This window comes from Peromyscus leucopus, chromosome 12, assembly GCF_004664715.2.
Source record: "Peromyscus leucopus breed LL Stock chromosome 12, UCI_PerLeu_2.1, whole genome shotgun sequence".
NCBI classification, from domain to species: domain Eukaryota; kingdom Metazoa; phylum Chordata; class Mammalia; order Rodentia; family Cricetidae; genus Peromyscus; species Peromyscus leucopus.
Window position 1 is genome coordinate 57675917 of NC_051073.1, and position 23094 is coordinate 57699010.

The following is a 23094-nucleotide window of genomic DNA, read 5'->3' on the forward strand; positions in this document are numbered from 1 at the left end:
CAATATTGTGCTATGACTTTTCTAGTGGGTCACAGGTAACACTTCAAAAGAATAGAAATAGCCCAGCATCAGACACAGGCTGCTGTTTTCTATACCCTCTGTTTAATAAAGATGAATGGCCATTGTCTATATGGATCTAATGGTTATGACATAAAATATGTTTCTGATAATGAGTTATCTGTGCTGCCGTAACCAACTGTCATAAACTAAGGAGTGAGTGATTTATAAGTAATGGAGATTCATTTCTCATGTTTTTGGAGGCTAGGAAGTCTAAGCCCGGAGAACCAGCATTGAGTGTCTGCTGAGAGCTCTCTGCTGTGTCTTCATATGGTGAAAGAGGGAAAGGCTATGCTCACACATGCTGAGAAGCGGGAGGACAAAGGGCCCTAAGTCATTAACTCTAGCACATGGATAAGATTCCAATTCATCCATGAAGGCTTACACTTCCCACCTTTGAGTACCATCAAAATTGGAATTAAGTTTTTCATCCATAATACACACACACACACACACACACACACACACACACACACACACACACACACGTCCTCTTTTGCTTCCCTGGAATACACACTTGTTGGTGTACAAAGGTTTGTTTCACACAAAGGAGCAAGACACATTGAGAGCACAGTGCAAGGAACTAATGGCATTAATTGCAGGGCAAAACTGTGCCTACAAACACTGTCCCTCTCGCCTATGATGGCTACAGAAGCGTCAGCTCTTGTCGCCTGGAACCGGTACAGGAGAAGTGCAGGACAGGAAACAGCCACAGCGACTACTCTTAAGATTCCAACACCAGAGCATCCAACCCTGAGGACCAGCCAGGACACAGCAAGGGCCAACCGGGGAGCCACGAGGAGTTGGGGGGAGGGCGGTCTGAGTCCTGGTCAAGGCTGAGGAAGAGGTAGGAAGAGGCCGCTCTTGTTTTACCTTCTCCTAAAGCCAACGGAAATGGCGGGAGACCATAGTTTGAAGAAAATCAGCAAGGAAATTGCACAGGAAGTTACTACAGGTGTTCTGTCTGAGAAGACTTCCTCTTTTTCATCCCTTTCCTGGACTCTCCTAAGAACAGCCTAGGCATCAGGAACTGTCCTCCAAAGAACTGAGGCAGCCTTATCATACTCTAACCACATTGGCTCAGATAGTTCAGATGTGTGGTTGTAACTCTCTTGTGATTGATTGGGATAACATAAAGACACTTGGGCATGCTAGGAAAGCACTATCGCTGAGCTACATCCCCATTTTCCCGATTTAAGAGTTTTGACACATAGCTCTGGGTGTCCTTGAACTCATGAATCTCCTGCCTCAGCCTTCTGAGTGCCAGGATTACGGATAGGCACTATTACATAAAAATGAGGGTGAGGGGAAGGTGGAGAGGCGGAGCGGGAGGAGGGATGAGAGGGGGATCTGTGGTTGGTATGTAAAATGAATTTTAAAAAAAAGAGTGGGAAAAAAATAGAAAACAGCACTCTGAGCACTGTTTTAAAAAAAAGAAAAGAAAAAGATTTCATGAGTCTCAGAAGAGACTTTGGCCCTTTAAACAAGTTTGAGACTGTTACAGACTATGGGGACTTTTGAATTGGACTAAATGCATTCTGCATTATGTTATGGCCACAAGTCTATGGGAGCCAGAAGGTGGAGTGAAGGTTTGAATAACAAATGGCCCCCACAGGCCCATAGGGAGTGGGGAAAAAGAAAGAAAACATCAAAAAGTAATCTTACTGTTTATACCATTTAGTAGTGGGAATGCCTTCTCATTTTCAATGAATCATGGCGTTTTGGGGTTGCCTTTGTATAAACTTCCATATACTCTGGGATGGTATAATACTGGTGTCCAGTTATTTCTGAAATAGAAGTTAATAGAATAATTTTTGATGAAAACAGAAGAAGCTATAAACAGTATTAGATTACTATTTGAATAGCTGCATAAATTCCATTAAATATATGTATGCATTTTTACATTTTAGACAGATAGTTTCTTAAGGCAATGTAGCTCAGGCTGCCCCATGCCATGAACCCCAGCTCAGGACTAAGGCTGGCCTCAAACTCGTATTAATCATCATCACTCTGGAGGTTGAGGCAGAAAGATTGCCGTAAGTTCAAGGCCAACCTGGGCTACATGAGACCTTGTCTCAAAAAAAAAAAAAAAAAAATCCAAAGCAAAAATCCAAAACAAATAAACTAACCATTTTTGTTGGAATCTGTTTCCTTCTAACTTGTGAAGCTGGACCCTCTCCATCCTTTAAATCTTTATGTATGAGGAAGTTGCTTCAAACAGTATCCATTTCACCTTCCTCTGCTTTCTGTTGGGTGCATTATCTCTTCATGCATCTATTAGAAGTTCTCCTTTCTGATTTGTGGTCGCCCCTTACTTATTTTTCTGTGGAACTGTCAATTGTCTTATTGATTTCTAGGGGCTTCTTATATAGACAGGATATCTAACATTTTATCATAAATATTGCACATCCTATTTTCAAGTTTGCTATTTATATTTTAAAACTATGATATTCCAAGTCTGGAAGTTTGAGCTCACCCCTTATTTCTTTTACAAGCCATGCATTAAAAGGCCTTTACTCAAGGATGGTACTATTTTCAGACCTTTTTTAAAGTTTAACATCTACTTATCTGTCTGTTTCTCTGTCTATGTATGTGTGGGAGTGTGGGCACATGTGTGCCATGCCTGTCTGTGGATGTCAGAGGATAACTCCTGAGAGTCGGGCTCTCATTCTCTCTTGTTGAGGGAGGGTCTGTGTGCAGTGTGTTCCAGGCTACCCGAGGGAGGGTCTCTGTGTGCAGTGTGTTCCAGGCTACCCGAGGGAGGGTCTCTGTGTGCAGTGTGTTGCAGGCTACCCGAGGGAGGGTTCTGTGTGCAGTGTGTTCCAGGCTACCCGAGGGAGGGTCTGTGTGCAGTGTGTTCCAGGCTACCCGAGGGAGGGTCTGTGTGCAGTGTGTTCCAGGCTACCCGAGGGAGGGTCTCTGTGTGCAGTGTGTGTGTTCCAGGCTACCCGAGGGAGGGTCTCTGTGCAGTGTGTTGCAGGCTACCCGAGGGAGGGTCTCTGTGCAGTGTGTTGCAGGCTACCCGAGGGAGGGCCTCTGTGCAGTGTGTTGCAGGCTACCCGAGGGAGGGTCTCTGTGCAGTGTGTTGCAGGCCAGCTGGCCCTGGAGCCCCCTGCTGCTCCTTTCTCTGTCTCTCATCTTCCACTAGGAGTGCTGGGGTTACAGACGCATGCCCCTGCGTGGGCTCCACGCATCAAACTCAGGTCATCAGGCTTGCCCAGCGAACACTCTTACCCCCAAGCCACCTTCCTGACCCCAATACAATATTTTTACTTGTGCATTTTTTTTTTGAGACAGCTTCTTGCTATATAGCCAGATTTGGCCTCCAACACATTATGTTTCTATCTCCCTAGTCCTGGATTACAGGTGTGTGCCACCATACCTGGCTATGGATGCTAACAAAACAAAAGAAAAACACTTTTACTTATTTATTTTGTTTTTTTTCTTTGTTTTTGTTTTGTTTTGTTTTTTTCGAGACAGGGTTTCTCTGTGTAGTTTTGGTGTCTGTCCTGGATCTTGTCCTGTAGACCAGGCTGGCCTTGAACTCAGAGATCCGCCTGGCTCTGCCTCCCGAGTGCTGGGATTAAAGGCGTGTGCCACTGCCGCCTGGTGGTGGTGGTGGTGTTTTTATGTGGGTGTGTGAGCACACATGTGACACTGGACCACATGTGGGAGTCAGTTCTGCCCTTCCATCATGTGAGTTCCAGAGATCAAACTCAGGTCATCAAGCTTGTTGGCACGCTCCTTTACCCACTGGGCCCTCCTTATGCTCTCTAATACACACACACACACACACACACACACACACACACACACACTTTTGCAGTCACATTTTGGCAGTGTTGAAACAAAAATCCGGAGTTGCCTTTTCCGGAAGGCCTTTGCTAACCGATGCACGCGCTCACCCTGTTACTCCAGCCTTCATTCAGGAGTCACCGTCCACAAAGCCAAGTGGCTTCTAGCGCTCGCTTCCCTCCACGCGCATTCTCTCCCCTGTGTGTCTATAGGGAAACAGGTAAGTCGGGATACACCTAAGAGCAGAGATGAAGCAGGGACGGTAGCCATGCTGGACAGGTCCGGAAGTGTGGATACAAGACCCCCACCCGAAAGCCGTCTCTAGCTGTATCCCACACAACCGCTTACATGAGGAGATCCAGTGTTTCTGTCCACTCACTGCCAACCAGGTTATTCTCTAAGAATTGTGGGGCACGCTTAGTCATACTGGACTCCTTGTGCCTGTGAGCATTTATAGGGGGGATGAGCTTAATGAAGCTCAAAGACTTGTTTTTACCTGGTTCTGTAGTATTTTGGATGTTCACGTTGAGTTTCCACCTTTAATTTTTCCCTCCTAGGCTAGAACCATTTGTTTTTTCTCCCGAATCTTCCAAGTATGCCATCATCCCTTCAAAGTCTACTGTGGGCACTCAGACCGATTACCGGGATTCGGATGTGCAAACAGATCCGTACACTCCGGAATATGTCGTGTGTCAAGACACTATTCCTGAGCTCTTGACCCTGGCTAGCCTGACTTGGGGTGAGTTGGTAATTGTCACTGAATATTGCAGTACATGATACTGAGTTCCTGGGAATGACGCATATTCAGGCAGTTCTGGTTTATGCAGTGAAGTGATAACTCAAGTATTGGGAGAAAATATTTGCATGTAAAATATTAGGGAGGGGCTGGTCTCTGTCTTCAGACTATACAAGGACTGCAAACTATTCAATGGCAAGAAAATATAACCTTATTTAAAAATGGGCAAGGAGCCTGAATAGACATTTCTCAAAAGAAAACAAGTGGCCAGAGATTTATTGAAAAACAAAGGTGGGTTCCAGAATGCAACAAGGTAGAAGAAAAAATGGGATAAGGGTCATGCAGCAACAGCAGAACTATTTTTATTTGCAGACAGTGTTCATTCAAAACCTTAATAAGGGCCTGGGATGATGGCTCAGTGGTTAAGAACGCTGATCTTCCAAAGGACCTGGGTTCAACCCCCAGGACCTACATGGTACCTCACAATCATCTGTACCTTCAGTTTCAGGGAATAGGACGCCCTCTTCTGGCCACACATGCACGTGGTGCATAGTCACACATGCAGGCAAAACGATACCCATGCCATAAAATAAAATGTGACATATTAAAAAAAAAAAAAAAAACTAATAAAAGGCCACTGAGGCAGTGCACACCTTTAATCTCAGCACTCAAAAAAAGCAGAGATAAGTGGACCTCTGTGAGTTCCAGGTTAGCCAGTGTTACACAGTGAGACCCTGTCTCAAAACAACTCACTAAATATCAGAACTAAAAAGAATGATCCACAAGAGAGCTGACCATGAAATCAATGTGCAAAAAAGACCAGTAACGTCACGGCATGAGCAGCATGTAATCAGAAACGTTCTTGGGAAAGGTCACAGCATAACTGTAACAAATAATAACGTGCTTTATCACTTAATGACTAGACATGCCAAGACTTTAAAGAGAAAATTAAAAATGGTCCTTTAGGCCTATAGAAGTGTGATTAAGGCAGAAGTAGAGCACGCTTGCGAGTGGGAAACTCATGCTCAAACGGATATGATTTTCTTCCTTAATGAGCTATACCTTCAAGTAACTCTGACTGAAATCCCTACTCCTACTCTAACTGGCCCTGTGTAAGTTAGCTCTCTGTATTCATAAAGCCTGCAGGGGGCAACTGAGGTTGACTACAAGCCCTTTGGGAGAGAGTGGACCCAGCAGGAATACCCCGGAGGGTAAATTGAGCAGTTTCCAGGATAAAACCTATCCTATTTTATGTTCTAGCTTCCAGATTGGAGCATTTCTTCTAAGAATCCTAGAGAAGCTCACACTGGGCACACACAGTGAGACAGAGCAGGGGTGAGCTCACACTGGGCACACACAGTGAGACAGAGCAGAGGTGAGCTCACACTGGGCAACACAGTGAGACAGAGCAGGGGTGAGCTCACACTGGGCACACACAGTGAGACAGAGCAGGGGTGAGCTCACACTGCACACACAGTGAGACAGAGCAGGGGTGAGCTCACACTGGGCACACACAGTGAGACAGAGCAGGGTGAGCTCACACTGGCACACACAGTGAGACAGAGCAGGGTGAGCTCACACTGGGCACACACAGTGAGACAGAGCAGGGGTGAGCTCACACTGGGCACACACAGTGAGACAGAGCAGGGGTGAGCTCACACTGGGCACACACAGTGAGACAGAGCAGGGGTGAGCTCACACTGGGCACACACAGTGAGACAGAGCAGGGGTGAGCTCACACTGGGCACACACAGTGAGACAGAGCAGGGGTGAGCTCACACTGGGCACACACAGTGAGACAGAGCAGGGGTGAGCTCACACTGGGCACACACAGTGAGACAGAGCAGGGGTGAGCTCACACTGGGCACACACAGTGAGACAGAGCAGGGGTGAGCTCACACTGGGCACACACAGTGAGACAGAGCAGGGGTGAGCTCACACTGGGCACACACAGTGAGACAGAGCAGGGGTGAGCTCACACTGGGCACACACAGTGAGACAGAGCAGGGGTGAGCTCACACTGGGCACACACAGTGAGACAGAGCAGGGCTGAGCTCACACTGGGCACAGATGTAGACAATCCAGGTATCCACCAGAGATGCACACTTAAACCAGATGAAGTCCTAGATCTCTCTGTGAGTGCAGTCAAGTGCCTCCACCATGGAGCTGGGTAAAGACAAGTTTCAGAATAATACATGTGTAATGGCTTTCAGCCTTCGGCTAAGAGCAAGCCTAGACTAACACATGGATCATGCTTTGTATGTGACTATTTTTAAAATCATTTGTTTTCATGTAGTTCTTTTTGTTTCATCTCTGAATCAAATCTGGTCTCTGATTGCTGCCCTATCAGGGGAATAAAGGTCAATCATAAGAACACAAAATAGACTGCTGCCCTTGACCCCGACCTCCACTTCAGGCGACTCACTTCACCTTTTAGCCCCTTGGTTTCTTTATTTGCAAAATAGGAATCATTATACTTCTGTGATAGAGGTTTATTGAAGAGTAAATAAATTTGAACAGTTCTTGCTATATTGTAAATGATTAAAAGTGTAATTTATCGCCAGGCTGTGGTGGCACATGCCTTTAATCCAGCACTCAGGAGGCAGAGGTAGGTGGATCTCTCTGTGAGTTCGAGGCCAGCCTGGGCTACAGAGTGAGTTCCAGGACAGCCAGGGCCACACAGAGAAATCCTGCTTGGAAACAAAACAAAACAAAACAAAAAAGTGTAAGTTATCATAAGTCATAGACAAATAAACCTCCACAGATTCACAGAATGCCAGGGTTGGGAAGCATACTCTAAATTCCTTCTGTGTTTTTCTTGGGAGAGGGAAGAGGAGAACAGGGCTCCTTATGGTGATTAAAAGAATATTTAACTTTATTTTTAAATTCTTTCATTATGAAAGGCAAAGATATTTGATATACAATACAGCTGCCTAGTAGGAATATGGCATTTTCATATTTTTTGTTTAAATTACTAAATAAAATCCTACAGAAATACCATATATGTGTATATTTTATATATATATTAAACATGGATTATCCATTTCATTTTAAGCTGTTACCTTTTCTTCTAAGAACATATTTTGCTTAGATTAAAAATTATAATTATGCAGTTATGGGAGGGCATGGGGGAGGGTCTGTGCATGTGAGTGGTAAGTGCAGGGGCCTGTGGAGCCTTGGAGCTGGGGTTACAGGCTGTTGTGAGCTGCCTGATTTGGGTGCTGGGACCCAGACTCTGGTCCTCTGCAAGAACAGCGTGTACTCCTAACCACTGAGCCTTCTTTCCAGGCCCTACTCATTTCTTTAAATGTATATATTTCTTCATACATTAAATGAATTGACAGTATTTCCACTGATGAGTAAACGAGACTTGGAAGAAATAGAAAATTAAGAAGTAACTCATTGTATGTGGTAGAAACATATTTTTTCTTTAGACTTTTCTGGATAATTATTTTTAAAATGAAAAAAAATTAAACAGGAAACTTACTTGACACCTAGTTCCTTCGGTAGTTTTTGATCCTATGAAGGTAGTGTACCAAGTCACAGCTGTGCTTAGATCCGCTAGCCACAGAATGTGCAACTGGGTCCCCAAAACCTGTGCCAGAGAAGGCTAGGTTGAGCTAGGTCTTGGCTTGTGTTTCTGAGCTGCTCAGGAGCTGTAACCATGGCTCCATCAGTATTTGAACTCTTAAAGGTGGAGGTGAGGCATAGTCCTAGGCCGTATATTCACGATAGGGGACAAAATTCAAGGAATCGTATCAGCTAATGGTCATTTCTTCATCTGTTCTTTTTTTAAAAAAGTATGTGTCTTTTTAACTTTCATCTAACAAATTCCCAATCTCTGATCTATTTCCCTCTCTGCATTTAACGTTTTCTAGAAATTTTATGTATTTTTACTTTAAATATGCGGGTGTTTTGCCTGCATACATGACTGTGCACCACGTGTGTACAGTGCCCGCAGAGGTGCCAGACCCCCTGGAACTGGAGTTACAGCTGGTTTTGAGGTGGATGCTGAGAACTGAGCCTGTATCCTTTAGAAGATCAGCCAGTGCTCCTAACCACTGAGCCATCTCCCCAGCCCCCTCTGCATTTTACAACATGGACTTGTCTAGTACAGGACATTGTAAGGTCTGATCATTTGTGGGCATCGACCATTCCCCCAGTGCTTTCCTTGAACATGTGCAACCCAAGCACTATTGCTGCTTGTCTTTTACTCTTAGCCCTTTTACTCTCTGGGGGCACCCCACCCAGCTCCCAAGTAAATACACACAGAGCCTTATTATTACTTATAAATGCCCGACATTAGCTTGGCTTTTTTCTAGCCAGCTTTTCTTAAATTATCCCGTCTACCTTTTGCCTCTGGGCTTTTACCTTTCTCTATTCTCTATACCTTTCATTCTTTCTTACTCCATTGCTGGTTGTGTAGCTGGGTAGCTGGCCCCTTGAGTTCTCTCCTCCTTTTCTCGTTCCTTGATCTTTTCTTTTCAAATTTCTCCTCCTATTTATTCCCTCTGCCTGCCAGCCCTGCCTATTCTTTCTCCTGCCTACCTATTGGCCGTTCAGCTCTTTATTAGACCTGTGTTTTAGACAGGCACAGTAACACAGCTTCACAGAGTTAAACAAATGCAACACAAAAGAATGCAACACATCTTTGCACCATTAAACAAATGTCCACAGCATAAACACAAGTAACACATCTTAAGATAATGTTCAACAACCAAACAACTTCTGCCTCAGTAAGAAGAGGCGCGGAAGGCACAGGTCACACACGTTTTGAGGTACCCCTAGGAGCCTTTCCCAGTGACGTCATGCTGGAGCCCAACCCTGGGATTCAGAGCAGGGCAGGAGGAAGGCAGACAGTGGTGGCTTGTGGGTGTGCCCCGTGTTCCTGAGCTGTGACACCCACCGTCCTCTGCAGGCCGAGGTCTCCCAGCGGGACAAGCCGAGGTGGAGATGATAGAACGGGCCCGGGAGAAGCGTGTGTGGGAAGCCACTCTGCCCCCACTCAACGACAGCTTCCAGATTGAGAAGAGGAGGAAGATGATGAACTCCATGGAGAGGAAGGAGTGGGCCTTCAGAGAGGGAGAGATTGAAAAGTAGGTTCCCTGGCTCCTGGACATTGGTGAGAGAAATGTTCTACACTTTATTATATTATTATTATTATTATTATTATTATTATTGTTATCATTATCATCATCATTATTTTTACTATCATTATTATTATTATTATTATTATTATTATTATTATTATTATTTTGGTTTTTTCGAGACAGGGTTTCTCTGTGTAGCTTTGCGCCTTTCCTGGAGCTCACTTGGTAGCCCAGGCTGGCCTCGAACTCACAGAGATCCGCCTGGCTCTGCCTCCCGAGTGCTGGGATTAAAGGCGTGCGCCACCACGCCCGGCTCATCATTATTATTATTATTACTATTATTATTATTTTGGTTTTTTGAGACAAGGTTTCTCTGCATAGCCCTGGCTGACTTGGATCCCGCTCTGTAGACCAAGCTGTCCTTGAACCTGGAGATCTGTCTGCCTCTGCCTCCCAAGTGCTGGGTGGCTACTTGACTTATTTATTTATTTATTTTTATCCTGGAAGCAGTTCCCCCAAATACCTGTTTAAAAATAATCCTCAACCTGTGCAGACAGGAAATGGGGCTTCCAGTGCTTGTGGGAGCAGTCACCCACTCGTGGCGTGGCGCTCAGGCTCTGTGTCATTTTCACACTGGCCATGAAGAGGTGTACTGCCCTCGCTAGGTCTGTGATGTTCACATGAAACCCAGAGCTGGACAACTGCTCCACGACTTTTCCTGTCTGTCCCAGAGTCCCAGCGATTTCTGCAAAGCATCTTAGAGATTTCCTCCTCGGTTCATTCCCGGAACCACCACAACTTGGCAGCAGGGCCCTCTGTGTCCCTCCAAACAGCCCCCTAGACAGCCCTCTCGTTCCCACCCTCCAAGGTTTCATAGGACACCCGGGTTCTAGCTGGAGCTGATGAAGCACCTTCCCACTGGAAAGGCAAGTTGTGGAGACTTTGTCCGTGAAGAGAAGAGCTTGTGTGACGACGTGCATCAGTGACACGATGTCTAGGAACTTCTTCAGTTCTCAATCATTTTATCCTATGGTAGCGCTGCTGCCATTGAAGATGACGGTGATAGTTGTTCTATTACGTAAGGCCGTTTCAACACGTGTATAACGTGCTTTGAGCACATTCTCCCGATGTGGTTTTGGCAATGAGGTTGTTGTTGATGTCTCCAAATGATGAGAAACTATTAGGAACCAAGACTCCTTACCAAGCATGCAGGGAAGGCCCCTGCTGAGGCTGGCAAGCTGTTTCAGTTTATACTGAGGCCCATGCTGCTCCACAAAGCATATCAAAGCCCCTAACATCCAAGAGAAGGGCCAAGAGCGGACTCAGCCTATTGCTGAATCTTTTCTTCCAATTCCTCTTTGATCGAGCCTGAATCGAGACTATGTGAAGTTTTAGACAAAGCCGACAATTCATTGGAAGACAGTATGTGTGGCAGGCGTACTCAGCGTACTCTGTGGTCTGTAGACATCGAAACTGGTTGTTGGTCTTTGGAGAGGAATGTATCTGGTAAGAAGGCACATATTTAGAATATTTCTGGCCAGGGTGATCGATCACCTCAGAAGACAATTTAAAACTGAGTCCAATTTTAATAGACGTGCTTCAAGTACCACCTCCTCCACTCCCCACCCCCCACCCCGTGTGCAGGGGCTCTGCCCTATGAGGTGGTGAAGCCGGGTAAATGCATGGTTTCTGGGCCCTGGTGGAGCTGCTTGTGGCCTGTTAGGGCTGAGGGTGAAGAGGGGCCAGAGGATGAGGTGAGAGTCTGTCCCCCTCCCCTAGGCAGGCACCAGGCAGTGTGCTGGGCTGTGTGCTAATGCTAGCAGAACCCAGCTGAGGGAGGAGCTCTTGGAGATGGGAGACTTGGGAGAGGAGGCATCTGGGAATGCTGTCGGGAGAGCAAGAAGCCGTTAATGTCCGTGATGATGAAGAGGAAGGGTGTGGCAAATTTTGTTGTCAGTCCGTCTTTAGTGGGACCTCCAGCTCCCCATAGAGACTCAGACACTTGATATTAATTATGAAAGCCTAGCCTTAGCTTAGGCTTTCTCTCACTAGCTCTTATAGCTTCAATTAACCTGTCCTTTGTAATCTACATCCTACCATGTGGCTTGGTTACCTCCATTCTGTACCGTATGTCTGACGTCTTCAGAGTCTGTGGCAAAATCCGTGCCTAGATTCCTCCTCCTCTTTCTCTCTCACCTGGAAATCCTGCCTAGCCTCTCCTGCGCAGCTATTGGCCATTCAGTTCTTTATTAAACCAATCAGAAGGCTCATCCCAAGCCTACTCAATCAGGGGGTTAGACTCATCAGTCCACACCGGAGCAAACCTCCCAGACAGTTGTGTTTCACACTTAAGCGTGAGAAGCTTGGCGGGCACTTACTCATTTAATGCCCACAACAACCTCGTGGGGGAGGTACTATTATCTCCACTTTGCAACGGAAGAAACCGAAAGTAAGAGGAAAATGGAGAGGTGACTCTGGTACCACCTGGTGCAGCCACTGCCTGCTTCACAGTGGGACGTGTTCTGAGAGATGTGCTGCTAAGTGAGCCCATTGCTCGTGAATCTCAGCGTGCACTTTGTCAACCTGGGCAGTTATTGGTCACTCGGTGCGGCCCTTCGATGTGATTGAAGACGTGATATGTATGAGGTGTACGTGGCTTGCTGCCAGCATAATATGGCATAAAGTCTTACAATAAACTTTCCAAATAACACAGTAAAAATAATAATAAAAGCCTGGCCTGGAGGTTTAGGCTTGCAATGTCAGCAGTCAGCAGGCTGAGGCAGGGAGGATCAGGAGTTCAAGACCACCTGTGATGGCATATTGCGTTTGAGGTCATCCCGGGCTACATGAGGCCCTGTCTCTACATAAATAAATAAGTAAATAAAATAACAATAAACAAGCAGAGTAAATCTGTCAGCCTGCTAGTGGGTGGTTAACCGTTATCAAGTGCTATACATTATTGTATTTGCTGTGCTTTCACGGGGCTGGCTGCCCAGGACGTCTGTTTACAGCAGTATCACCATAAATGGGAACAATGTGTTCAGCTGTGGCATCTCAGTGACTACGCACGCTATCACTAGGTGATGTGAATTGTTCAGCTTCCTTACAGTGTTATGAGACCCAGTATATAAGACCCACTGTTGGCCCCAATTCATTGTGTAGCCTGTGGCTATATATCCTTCACTTTAGGAAGCAGGGAGACTGTGGTGGGTGGCTTCGTGTTAAAAGCATGCCTCTCCAAAAGCATGTACCACCTGGCTCCACCCTCCTCCACTGTTTGCACTAGAGAAGGTCTGAGACGCGCCTGTCCTCTCTCTGCCCTTGGTCTTTTCTGAGATGGAATTTCCCTATGTAGTCCAGGTTGGCTTTGAACTTGTGTCCTCCTGCTCAGCCTTCCACATGCTGGTGTGCATACCACTCCAGGATCCCCAGGGCCTTTTGAACCGGTTCAGCTCCCCGGTTGAGCCTGGACCTCCCCTTTCTCAGTGTGGCAAACCCCACTCCAGCTTTCCTCCCCCACTCCTCCCCTGCTTGTCCCTCTCCGGCCTGGAACTGATCTTGTGTGGTAGGGTTGGCTTGTGAGCCTGTCTGCCGCTGTGTCTTGTCTGTCTGTCTGTCGTTGTCCTCCTACCTGGCACACGTGGGCACCTCATAAACACCGGACAGATGAGTGCGCAATTAGTGAATGGATTTCCAAGTGGGAGTGAGATGTGTGCAGAGCTCAGTTTGGACCAGGAAAAGCTTGACAGCCTTTTGGAACAGAGTCTGGAAGGAGGGAGACCATCAGCTGGGAGGGCAAGTTAGGAGAGAGGGTGGAATGGAGCAAGAAACTTCTAGAAGAGGAAAGATCGGCAGAGGGGAGGCAGGCGGGAGGCAGGGGTAGACTGGAATGAGCCGGGTTTAGTTTGTTTTGAGATCAGCAGAGACAGCAGGGGATCTAAGTAGGCCTATGGTGGTTCTGAAGTAGCTGGGACACAGACTTCACCATCACCTGCATGGGGTTGGATTTGTAAGCAAGGCAGCCAGAGAACACATGAGCAGGGAACACAGATTTTAAAAGGTCAGTGGCGGAGTTCCCACTATGTGGGGGGACCAGCCCTGTCTCAAGATCGCTTGCTACCCCAGCTTCCTTCTTAACTCCCTCTCTTAACTCTTAGCCTAGAACCGTCGACAAATCTCTTGTTCTGTAGGTTCAGCTGCTTAGAGAGCCAGTCTCTCACCCCGTCAGCCTGCTCTGCTCTTTGTGTGCTTTTTCGTCTTCCGACTGTGCGCATGCACGTCTTCCGGACGGCGCGCATGCACGCGCGTCCTTCCCCACGCTCCCACTGCGTAGAGATAGATCCGCTGCGGGAATGTCCTCCCCTGGATTTCAACTCACGTGTCCCATTTTGGCCACAGTGGTCTTTCTAAAGCACCTGGATATGATGCTCACGGGAAGGGCCTGCTGTGGCTCTCCACTCGACCTCCCGGTTCGAGACAGTAATTACTCTCCAACCCACCCCCAGACTGCAGGAGCTGCGACTGGAGGTTCTGAAGCAGCTGCTGAAGAGGCGTGAGGAGAACCAGAACGAGGTGGACCTGAGGCACCTGAACGCTCAGTGGTGTAAACTGCAGGAGGCGAAGGAGGCCAGAGTGGCGCAGATCCAGCGCACACACGTATCAAGTAATACGTGGGGTGGGGACTGGGGCTTGGACCGAGTCTTACTGAGCTATGACGGGGTTCTGAGTTGGTCCTAGTGGATCACGTAGGCAAGGGAGAGAGAGAGGAGTTACTTTTGAAAGGCGGGCATTGGACAATCGCTAAGAAAGTCAGGTGACCGTGTTCTAACAAGTAGTTGAGTATGGCACACGCACATATGCCAGTGTTGATATAAGGTTTCCTACATTTGTAACCCAAGTCTCTGCTTAGAACAGCTATTGATTGACTGTTTTGTTTTGTTTGTTTGGTTGGTTGGTTGGTTTTTTTTTTTTTCAAGACAGAGTTTCTCTATGTAGTTTTGGTGCCTGTCCTAAATCTCGCTCTGTAGACCAGGCTGGCCTTGAACTCACAGAGTTCCGCCTGACTCTAGTGCTGGGATTATAGGCGTGCACCACCACCGCCCAGCGATGAACTGTTGTTTTTTTTTTTTAATCCTTGCCCCCTAAGATATTTTAGACTTCCTTCTTCCTAATTGCTTCTCTCCAAGAAAATTTTAATGCCACAGATATATTTATGCTTCTATATCCACTAATTATACATTTTCATTTTGTGCATAAAACCAAGAAATATTCACTTTATTATTTGTTCAGGGCAAGATTTAGAATGACCACGTGAGCAGCCGAGGAGATGGCTCAGTGACTAAGCACACTTGCTGTGCAAACACAAAGACATGAGTTCGGATCCCCAGCACCCCTGTGAAAAATTAGGTGTGGCCATGTGTTTAGATATTGACATTTTTTTTTCCAATACATGACATAGTTAGTGATGGACTTGCGTATGTTGTGTAGATAAATAGTCGAATGTGAACTATTTTACAAATTCTAGCACTCCAAGTCACATAAAAAGCCCCACGGATGAACCATAAGAAGCAGGTAACAGGTGCAAGGCAGCAGTGGCCCTGGGCCCTCCTCATATAACCCCTCACTCTTGTAACAGGGCTTCCCTGTTAGCAGTGGCCTAGGGAGGGCAGGGGAAGGGGATGACTCTATGGGGAGACATGAGTATGAGCGTGAGACTCCCCAGATGAGTGCTTGGATTTGCACAAACGCACCTTCTCCCTCCACCCACCAAGACAGGCTGAAAGCTCTGAGCCAGGACACCTTCTGAAACCCTAGTGTTAGCCAGCATGACCCTGCAATGCCCCCTCTGCTAAGAGGTGGGCTGATCTAGCGGTCCCCTTAACATTTATTTTCTACTTACTCTGGGTTGCTTTCAGTTACTTTAACTTCTATTGACTGCTTCTCCTTAGCCCAGAGCTTGCCATCATCAAAGGAATGTGTGGGGATGGAGGGGGTGGAGGGTGGAGTGGGGTGTGGGGTGTGCATCGTGTGACTCCACATTGGGGACACTAGCTGCTGATTAAGCTTCTGCCACCCCTGCCTGTCCGAGCCACACAGGTGGCAGACCTGCTTCTACCGCTGCATTCTGGCCATCCTGGGCCATGGTAAAATTCCGTCAGCTCCATATCCTCCTGGTGAATCAACCTAGAGTTGCTTTACTCTTCGGCATTCATAATTCAGAGCAGTATCTGGGAGAGAATCGTGACAGTGCTTTGTATTTCAGCCCTGAGGAAACTTGCAGGAAGAGGAAGGAATATAGAAGGGAAGCTGAAGAGGCGAGACATCATTAGAGAGTATTCCGATTTTGCTTCTCAGGTCTACGGACCTTTGTCTCGCCTTGGCCGTTTCCCAGACAACAACTCAGAGGACTTTGTTGTCAGAAACCACTATCTCAACACCTACGAAGGTAAACAAACCTATGGAGGTAAACAATAGAATACTTTGAAAAGCACCAACAAACAGGCTTCATCTGCTTGTCAACACAGCTTCAGAGGAGGCAATAAAAACTCAGACTCAATGCAGAGAAAAGCCCTGTGGAATGATTTAACAAAGAGCAAATTCAGTTAGCCCCCGAACATGGTAGCCAGGGGTAGTAGCAAATGTCTGTGGTTCCAACCCCTCAGAGCTGGAGACAGGCAGACTTTCTTAGCAAGATTCCTACCTAAAAGAAATGCCAGCAATCAAGTTTTAAAATATTTTTTTATTTAAAAACAAACCTTTACACCAGATTTATAAAACAAACAAGGTATTTATAATGAAATTAAATATGTCAAAAATCTAGAAGACAGGGCAGAGTCGCCAGATAGTCAATTCATGAAGAACTCTGTGCCTCTTATGAAGCCCAAGAGACTTGTTTAAATTTTTATAAGTTCAGCTCACAAGCCGACATATCATCTGGCCAAGATCATGAGTTAGAAGTCAAACTCTTGAGCCCTGGCTGGTGTCTCCAGAGCAAAATACCATGGGTTGGTGAACACCCACTCTAGAATGGGAGCACCATCTCTCATAAAGCTGTATAGACTTGCTGCTGGCGGGCGATGGGTTACACTTTCTATAGGACACATTTTTCTTTTAGAATGGTTTCTCACTGTACCATCCAAGTCACTGAGAACAGACGCTAACTCCACAAACTTCACACCTTAGAAATAGTTCATCCTCTCAAGAGACGGGCACCTTCCAAAGCTCCCAGACCTCACGGGACACTCTCAGCACATTGAATGTAAGCACTGGGCACTAACACCCCACGCTTCCTCCCGCAGGGTTAGTGGAACTTGAATCATGTCTCCCCGATTTTGTGACACAACCAAGATTCAAAGCTCCAAAGCCCAGAGTCATTACCACCAAGGCCGGCTTTCTGAAGAGGACCGCGCGGATGGACTATGAGCTGGCAGAGGTTCACAAGGTATAGTGGGACCCTGAGGACCAGACGTTCCCACTCACTCCGACTTCTGCGGAGGAGCGCTGCACCCTGAATTGCCTATCGTCATGGGCAGCAGTGACTAGGCATCCGAAACACAACCTGTATTCTTTTCCTCTCTAGACTTCCTCTCTCAGAGTTCCCCCGCGATGTCCTGATCTAATGTGCAAGTCCACCTCCACTTCAACACTGTGACCGGCCTTTCCAGGGTCACCTTCCTCCATCCAGAAGTTCTTACTTTCTAAAAGGGTTTCCGCTTGGGCTCTGTATAGGGTAAAATCTGAAACCATGAAGGTTAGCAAGTTCTAGTATTAGGAATTACTTTGTTAAGAGCCCTAACAGGTTCTGTTTTCTTCCTTTTATGTTTGCTGTGAGGGCACCATGAAGAAGAAATGTGACTGATTTCTTTTCCATCTAGTCTAAAAGTCAACTAAGCAAGAAAGTTTGATGGCCATCAAATGTTAGCATCAGAATCCCACGGAGGGCTTGTTAAAATGTGCTGCTAGGCTCTAGGATCCTCTCAACAGTCGCCCCCCTCCTCCAAGAGTTTCTGCTCAGTAGATCTGGGCGAGGCTGTGGAGATGGGTAATCTTCACAAGTCTCCAGGTGATGCTTTGCTGTTGCTGTAGGGCCCAGGAGCCGCACTTTGGAATCCCAGGTTTATGACATCCTCCTGCCCACAGACCTTCACTTGCTCCACTGATTCCTGGACCACATAACAATCTATGGGAATCCAAACTCAACAGGGAAAAAACATAGGACCTTGAGGACTGGGGGGATGGCTCAGTCTGTGAAGAACTTGCTGGGCAAGCATGAGAACCAGAGTTCAACCCCCAGCACCCAGGTAAGAAAGCTGGGTGTGCTGACGCGTAGTTATAATCCCATCACTGAGAAAACAGACCCGGCATCCCTGGCGCTCATTGGCCAGCTAGCCTGGTGTAATCAGCAAGCTCCAGGTCCCACTGAGAGATCATAAAAAAACCAAAGAGGAACCTCTCGAGGAACAACACCTGAGTTTGACCTCTGATTTCCACACACATGAGCATGCACATTTACCTACACATACACATAAGAACACAAACACATGTGAACACACTCACATGCACCTTGAAAGAGCTTAGGACCTGGATAATGGTTGCATATACGTCTCCCCCTACTGTGCCTCCATCTACGTTCGCCTTTCCCGAACCCTGTGCTCACCAGTCTCATTTTCTGTGAGAATTTCTTCCCCGTACTTTGTATTGTGTTACAGAAACTCTCTTTCCCTCCTGATTTGCTCAAGCTTTTGATCATGTGCTTACGTTACTTTATGCGATACTCAACGATGTTTTCAGAGCAATGTTTTACCTATCCTAATCTGTCCTGCATCAATGGCTGACCTTGCTTTGATCAAGATACATCGCTCATTTTAACACATTGTTGGATCTGGTTTAACGTTGTGCTTCTCTGCTGGTGGGTGAGATGGCTCCCTTAGTCTTCCTTCCAACTTGTCCACGTGTGGCACCAGAATTGAACAGGTCCCCTGAAGTGACCTGGGAACGTCCTCCCTTCTTCCTTCTCCTCTGAGAAGAATTTAAACAAGATGGAGACGATCTGTCCCTTCAGTGTGGAAGGATGTACGAACACGGCCATGTAGAAGTGGTATCTTCATGGAAAAGAACTTGACCTGGGCTTCACTCTCTTGACAGAATGTACAGCTCTTTTGCATCATTGTGGTGAATTATATTATCTAGAATCTCATTTCATCTGTTCAACTTTTTGACGCGATCACTGCTCAGATTGCTTTTTTTTTTTTTTGGTTTTCCGAGACAGGGTTTCTCTTGTGTAGCTTTGCGCCTTTCCTGGATCTCACTTGGTAGCCAGCTGGACTCGAACTCCAGAGATCCGCCTGCCTCTGCTTCCTGAGTGCTGGGATTAAAGGCGTGCGCCACCACCGCCCGGCCAGATTGCTTTTATAATATTTTGTTTTATATATAACCATGTCCATTTTTTCATTCATAACCTTGTTTATATCTTAACTCTTTTTCCTTCATCTTTTTTACTGGAATGCGACTCATTTTCTCAGAACTGTTTTTCCAAATAATGTATTCTCAGGTTTAGATAGGTACTCACCCCACTTTCTCCTCTTGTATTTATTATATTTCTTTCTCTTTGAGTTGTTCTGTGATTATTTTTCCTACACTCAGAGAATTGAATGTGTAGATTATCAATTTCAATAATTCATCAATTTATATAAGCATTTAAACTAACATTTCCCTTCAAAACACTGGTTTTATTCCCTACATCTCATTAGTTTTGATATGTGATGTCTGCCATTCTTAATTTCTAGTATCCAAAGGTATCCAATGTGTCTCTGATCCTGTTTTCAATGTGTTATAAAATTTCCCAATATGTAGGAATTTTAACTCAGTTTCTGGTGAGCTTCTAGCTTAAGGGCACTGTGCTTAGAGTCCAGAGTCACTTTGGTACCAACACTTTGAAGTTAGTGAGGCTTTGGGGCTCAAGGCGTGAGTCCTCAGTGGTGCTGAGAGGGTGAGGCAGAGAGTGAGGGGAAGGGCAGGGAAAGGAGGGAGAGACTAGAATGCCGTCATACTTATAAATTGATACATGCCCATCTTCAGATAACATCTGTTCTATACTGTGCCACTCCGACATGTGGGACAGATTGTTTCCAAGGCCCCCTCCATCCCTGGGACATAATTGTCATTCAGCTCACTGGCACAGTGCTTTAAACACGCAATTTCACTCTCTTGATTTCTTTGATACGAGACTCACGCAGCCCAGGTAGGCCTTGAATAACTGTGTAGCTGAGGGAGAACTTGAACTCCTGATTCTCCTGCCTCCGCTTTCCGAGTTCAGGGATTTTAGGTGTATGCCAGCACACTTGCCACTTTTTGTACCTTTTTTGCTTAAACAAACAAACAAACAAACAAACAAACAAAGGTTTTCTCTTTGATTGATGAAAAAGAAAACACAAACAAACAACAACAACAGGGACCCAGGAGATGGCTCAGCAGGTGAAGGTTCTTGCTGAGGAATCCTGGCAGCCCAAGTTCAATCCTCAGAAAGGCTGAAGGAGAGAACTGATTCCACAAAGTAGTCCTCTGACCGCCACATGTGCACATGGCATGCGCGCGCGCGCGCACACACACACACACACACACACACACACACACACACACCACGATGACACTGAATATTTTAAAAATTAAGAAAGAACAAAAGATTTTATATCTGTCTTACCTTTGTTCGTTCCCTCTCTGCCACATGCCCTATCTTCATAGACGTATCAGTCTCTGACACCTGTCATGTTTTCCTGCCTTAAGAGTTTGATCGTTTCAGGCGTGGTCTGCCAGCAGTGGGCTCCAGGGTTGGTTTGTATCCAAGGTTTTTCTCCTCTCTCTGCTTTCAGCTGGGGGAGGCAGGTAAAAATTCACCCACAATGAAGTCCACCCTTTAAAGTGTACAGTTCAGTGGCTGTTAGCGTGTCCACAAGGTTGTGTCTGAACTTCACAGTTCAGTCATCCCCCAGAAACAAACCCCATACCTCTTAGCTGTCGTCACTTCTAGTCCCTCTCTCTCATTCCCTGGCCATCTCTGTTCCACTTTCTCTTTCAGGAAGTGTCTGCTCCGAATGTGCCGTACAAAGAGAGTCCCACAGGAAATAGCATCTCTTGACTAGCTCCATTCGTCTAGCCTCGTGTTCTCGAGGTCCACTCATATCTAGCACAGTTCCAGGTCCTCATTCTTTTTTTTATGACTGCATAATATTCCATTGTGTGGATATGCTACATTCTACTTCTCCACTCTTAAGCTGATAAACATTTTATTCTTTCTACTATTCATACTGTAGACTTCTGGTTTTCTTTGTTTGTTTGTTTGGTTGGTTGGTTGGTTTTTTTTTGTTTTTTTGTTTTTGTTTTTCAAGACAGGGTTTCTCAGTGTAGCTTTGTGCCTTTCCTGGAACTCACTCTGTAGTCCAGGCTGGCCTCAAACTCACAGAGATTCACCTGCTTCTGCCTCCCGAGAGCTGGGATTAAAGGCGTGTGCCACCACCACCCGGCTAGTCTTTTCACTTTTAAAAGAAATTTATCTTATTGTTTTAAGAGAGTGTATGGCGTGGTTTGTATGTGTGTGTATGTGTGCATCAATGCAGGTGCTCAAGCGGCCAGAAGAGGGTGTTAGATACCCTGGAGCTGGAGGTGCAGGTGGTTGTGAGCCGCCTAATGTGGGTGCTGGGAATCAAACTCCGGTCCTCTGCCAAGAACAGCACATGGTCTTAACTCCTCGGCCAAGTTTCCGGCCTGAATCTCATCTGGCCCTGTACAGAACTCCACCCTCGGTCTTTGTCTCCCCTTCACCATCTTATCCATTGCAACTTCTAGATGGACATCTGCGGTCATCTCATTGTCATTGGAGGAAAGGTGGTGTTTCCCACATCCTCCGGTGTCGTTCAGGGGCTTCTCTGTTTGGGGCTTTCTTCAATTTAAGGAGGCTATGTATGCACTTTTGTCTTTATTTGAGGTGTTTATCTTGTTTGGTGTTCCTTAAGTTTCCTAGATCCTTAGCAGGGTCTTTAGAATAATTCTGGAAAGTTTTAGCCAGTACTGCTTGAAATATTTCTTTTGTTCCTCCCTCCCTCCCTCCCTCCCTCTCTCTCTCCCTCCCTCCCTCTCTGCTCTCCTCTCCTCTTCCTCCCTTTTTTTCATCTTCCTTTCCTTTTTCAGACAGGGCCCACGTAGCCCAGGCTGGCCTCAGACTCACTGTGTCGCTGAGGATGAGTTTAAACAGCAGATCTTCCTGTCTCTACCTCCTGTGAGCTGCGTCATGGCCGTGAGCCACACTGCTGCTTCTGGGTAGTGCTGGAATTGAACCACCCGGAGCTTCAGCGAGCCCTGCCAAGGAATGCCCAGCTCCTCCACTCTTTTCTTAGGCTCTGGTATAACATTTGTGATGCGTTTTGCTCTTATCTCTCAATTCCTAGATGTTCTGTTCTGTTCTGTTTTCTTATTACAGTTCACACCGGGATACTTTCGTTGAACACTTTCAAGTTATTCAATTCTTTGGCTGTGTTAAGTTGGTTTAGAGCCTATTAAAGGTGTTTTCCATTCTGTCGCTGCATTTTGCTCTTCTAACTGTGCATTGTGGTTCTGTTTTAACGTTTTCATCTCTCTTTGCATTGCTTTTTTGTCCTTGTGAGTTGTCTATTTCCCACGTCAGTTTCCTCAGCAAATGAATATGAGATATTTGTAAATCTCTGATGATTCCAACATGTGCATGCGTGAGTCTTGTTGGTTTGTCCATTTAGATAGACCATGTTCTATCTTGCTTTTTAGTATACTTTCTAGGATATAGCCTAAAAGTGACAGGCTAACATCTGGCACCAGATAATAAGAACTAAAAAAGTAGGTCCCATTGTAGCCTTCTATTAATCCTGCTGGGAGGAGCTGGACCGTGTTTCCTGTCTGATGGATCTGCAGGTATTGGAAGTGTTGCGTTATTGTGGTATCCTTGTTTCTGTTTTTCCTCTTGGGTTTGGAGTGAGGTGCATTTACATGGAGCCTCCTGGTTTGGAATATCGGGTTCAAGAGACTCATCAACATCAGGTTGTCAGGGAAGCATCTTCCCGAGGCTAAACTATTTGGAGAATCCAGGATTATATGAGGGAGGGGTGATGAACTGTCTTTCAAAGGTTCTTTGTGAGCTGGGCCAGAGGAACCATGGAGGAGAAATGCCCAGAATGGCCTGAAATAATTGCTACAGTGTATTTTCAGGCCATTCTTGGTCAAAATTTAAGTTGGAGAAGCACATGTAGGGGGACAGATGAGTTGGCTCAACAAGTAAAGGCAGTTACTACCCGATCTGACCCGAGTCCAATCCCCAAGACCCACAGAGGGGAAGCAGAAAGCCAACTCCTGAAAGTTGTCATCTGATCTGCACATACACGTGCACACTCACGC

At 46.2% G+C, this 23094-nt stretch overlaps 1 protein-coding gene and 1 long non-coding RNA gene across 2 annotated transcripts in view; one reads left to right on the forward strand and one right to left on the reverse strand.

Moving 5' to 3' along the window:
• The window catches only part of Cfap91 (cilia and flagella associated protein 91), a 47792-nt gene that overhangs the window by 7518 nt on the left and 17180 nt on the right, over positions 1 to 23094 (forward strand). The window contains exons 6-10 of the mRNA XM_028881588.2: positions 4410 to 4591; positions 9507 to 9684; positions 14184 to 14341; positions 15941 to 16123; positions 16977 to 17119. Coding sequence (XP_028737421.1) covers positions 4410 to 4591; positions 9507 to 9684; positions 14184 to 14341; positions 15941 to 16123; positions 16977 to 17119 — 844 coding nt within the window. The remainder of the gene's footprint in view (positions 1 to 4409; positions 4592 to 9506; positions 9685 to 14183; positions 14342 to 15940; positions 16124 to 16976; positions 17120 to 23094) is intronic.
• Positions 1537 to 20867, reverse strand: LOC119088793. The gene is made up of 3 exons (XR_005092522.1): positions 20682 to 20867; positions 20378 to 20546; positions 1537 to 1844 (listed from the first exon to the last, which is right to left on the reverse strand). It is a non-coding gene; the product is annotated as an uncharacterized LOC119088793 (long non-coding RNA).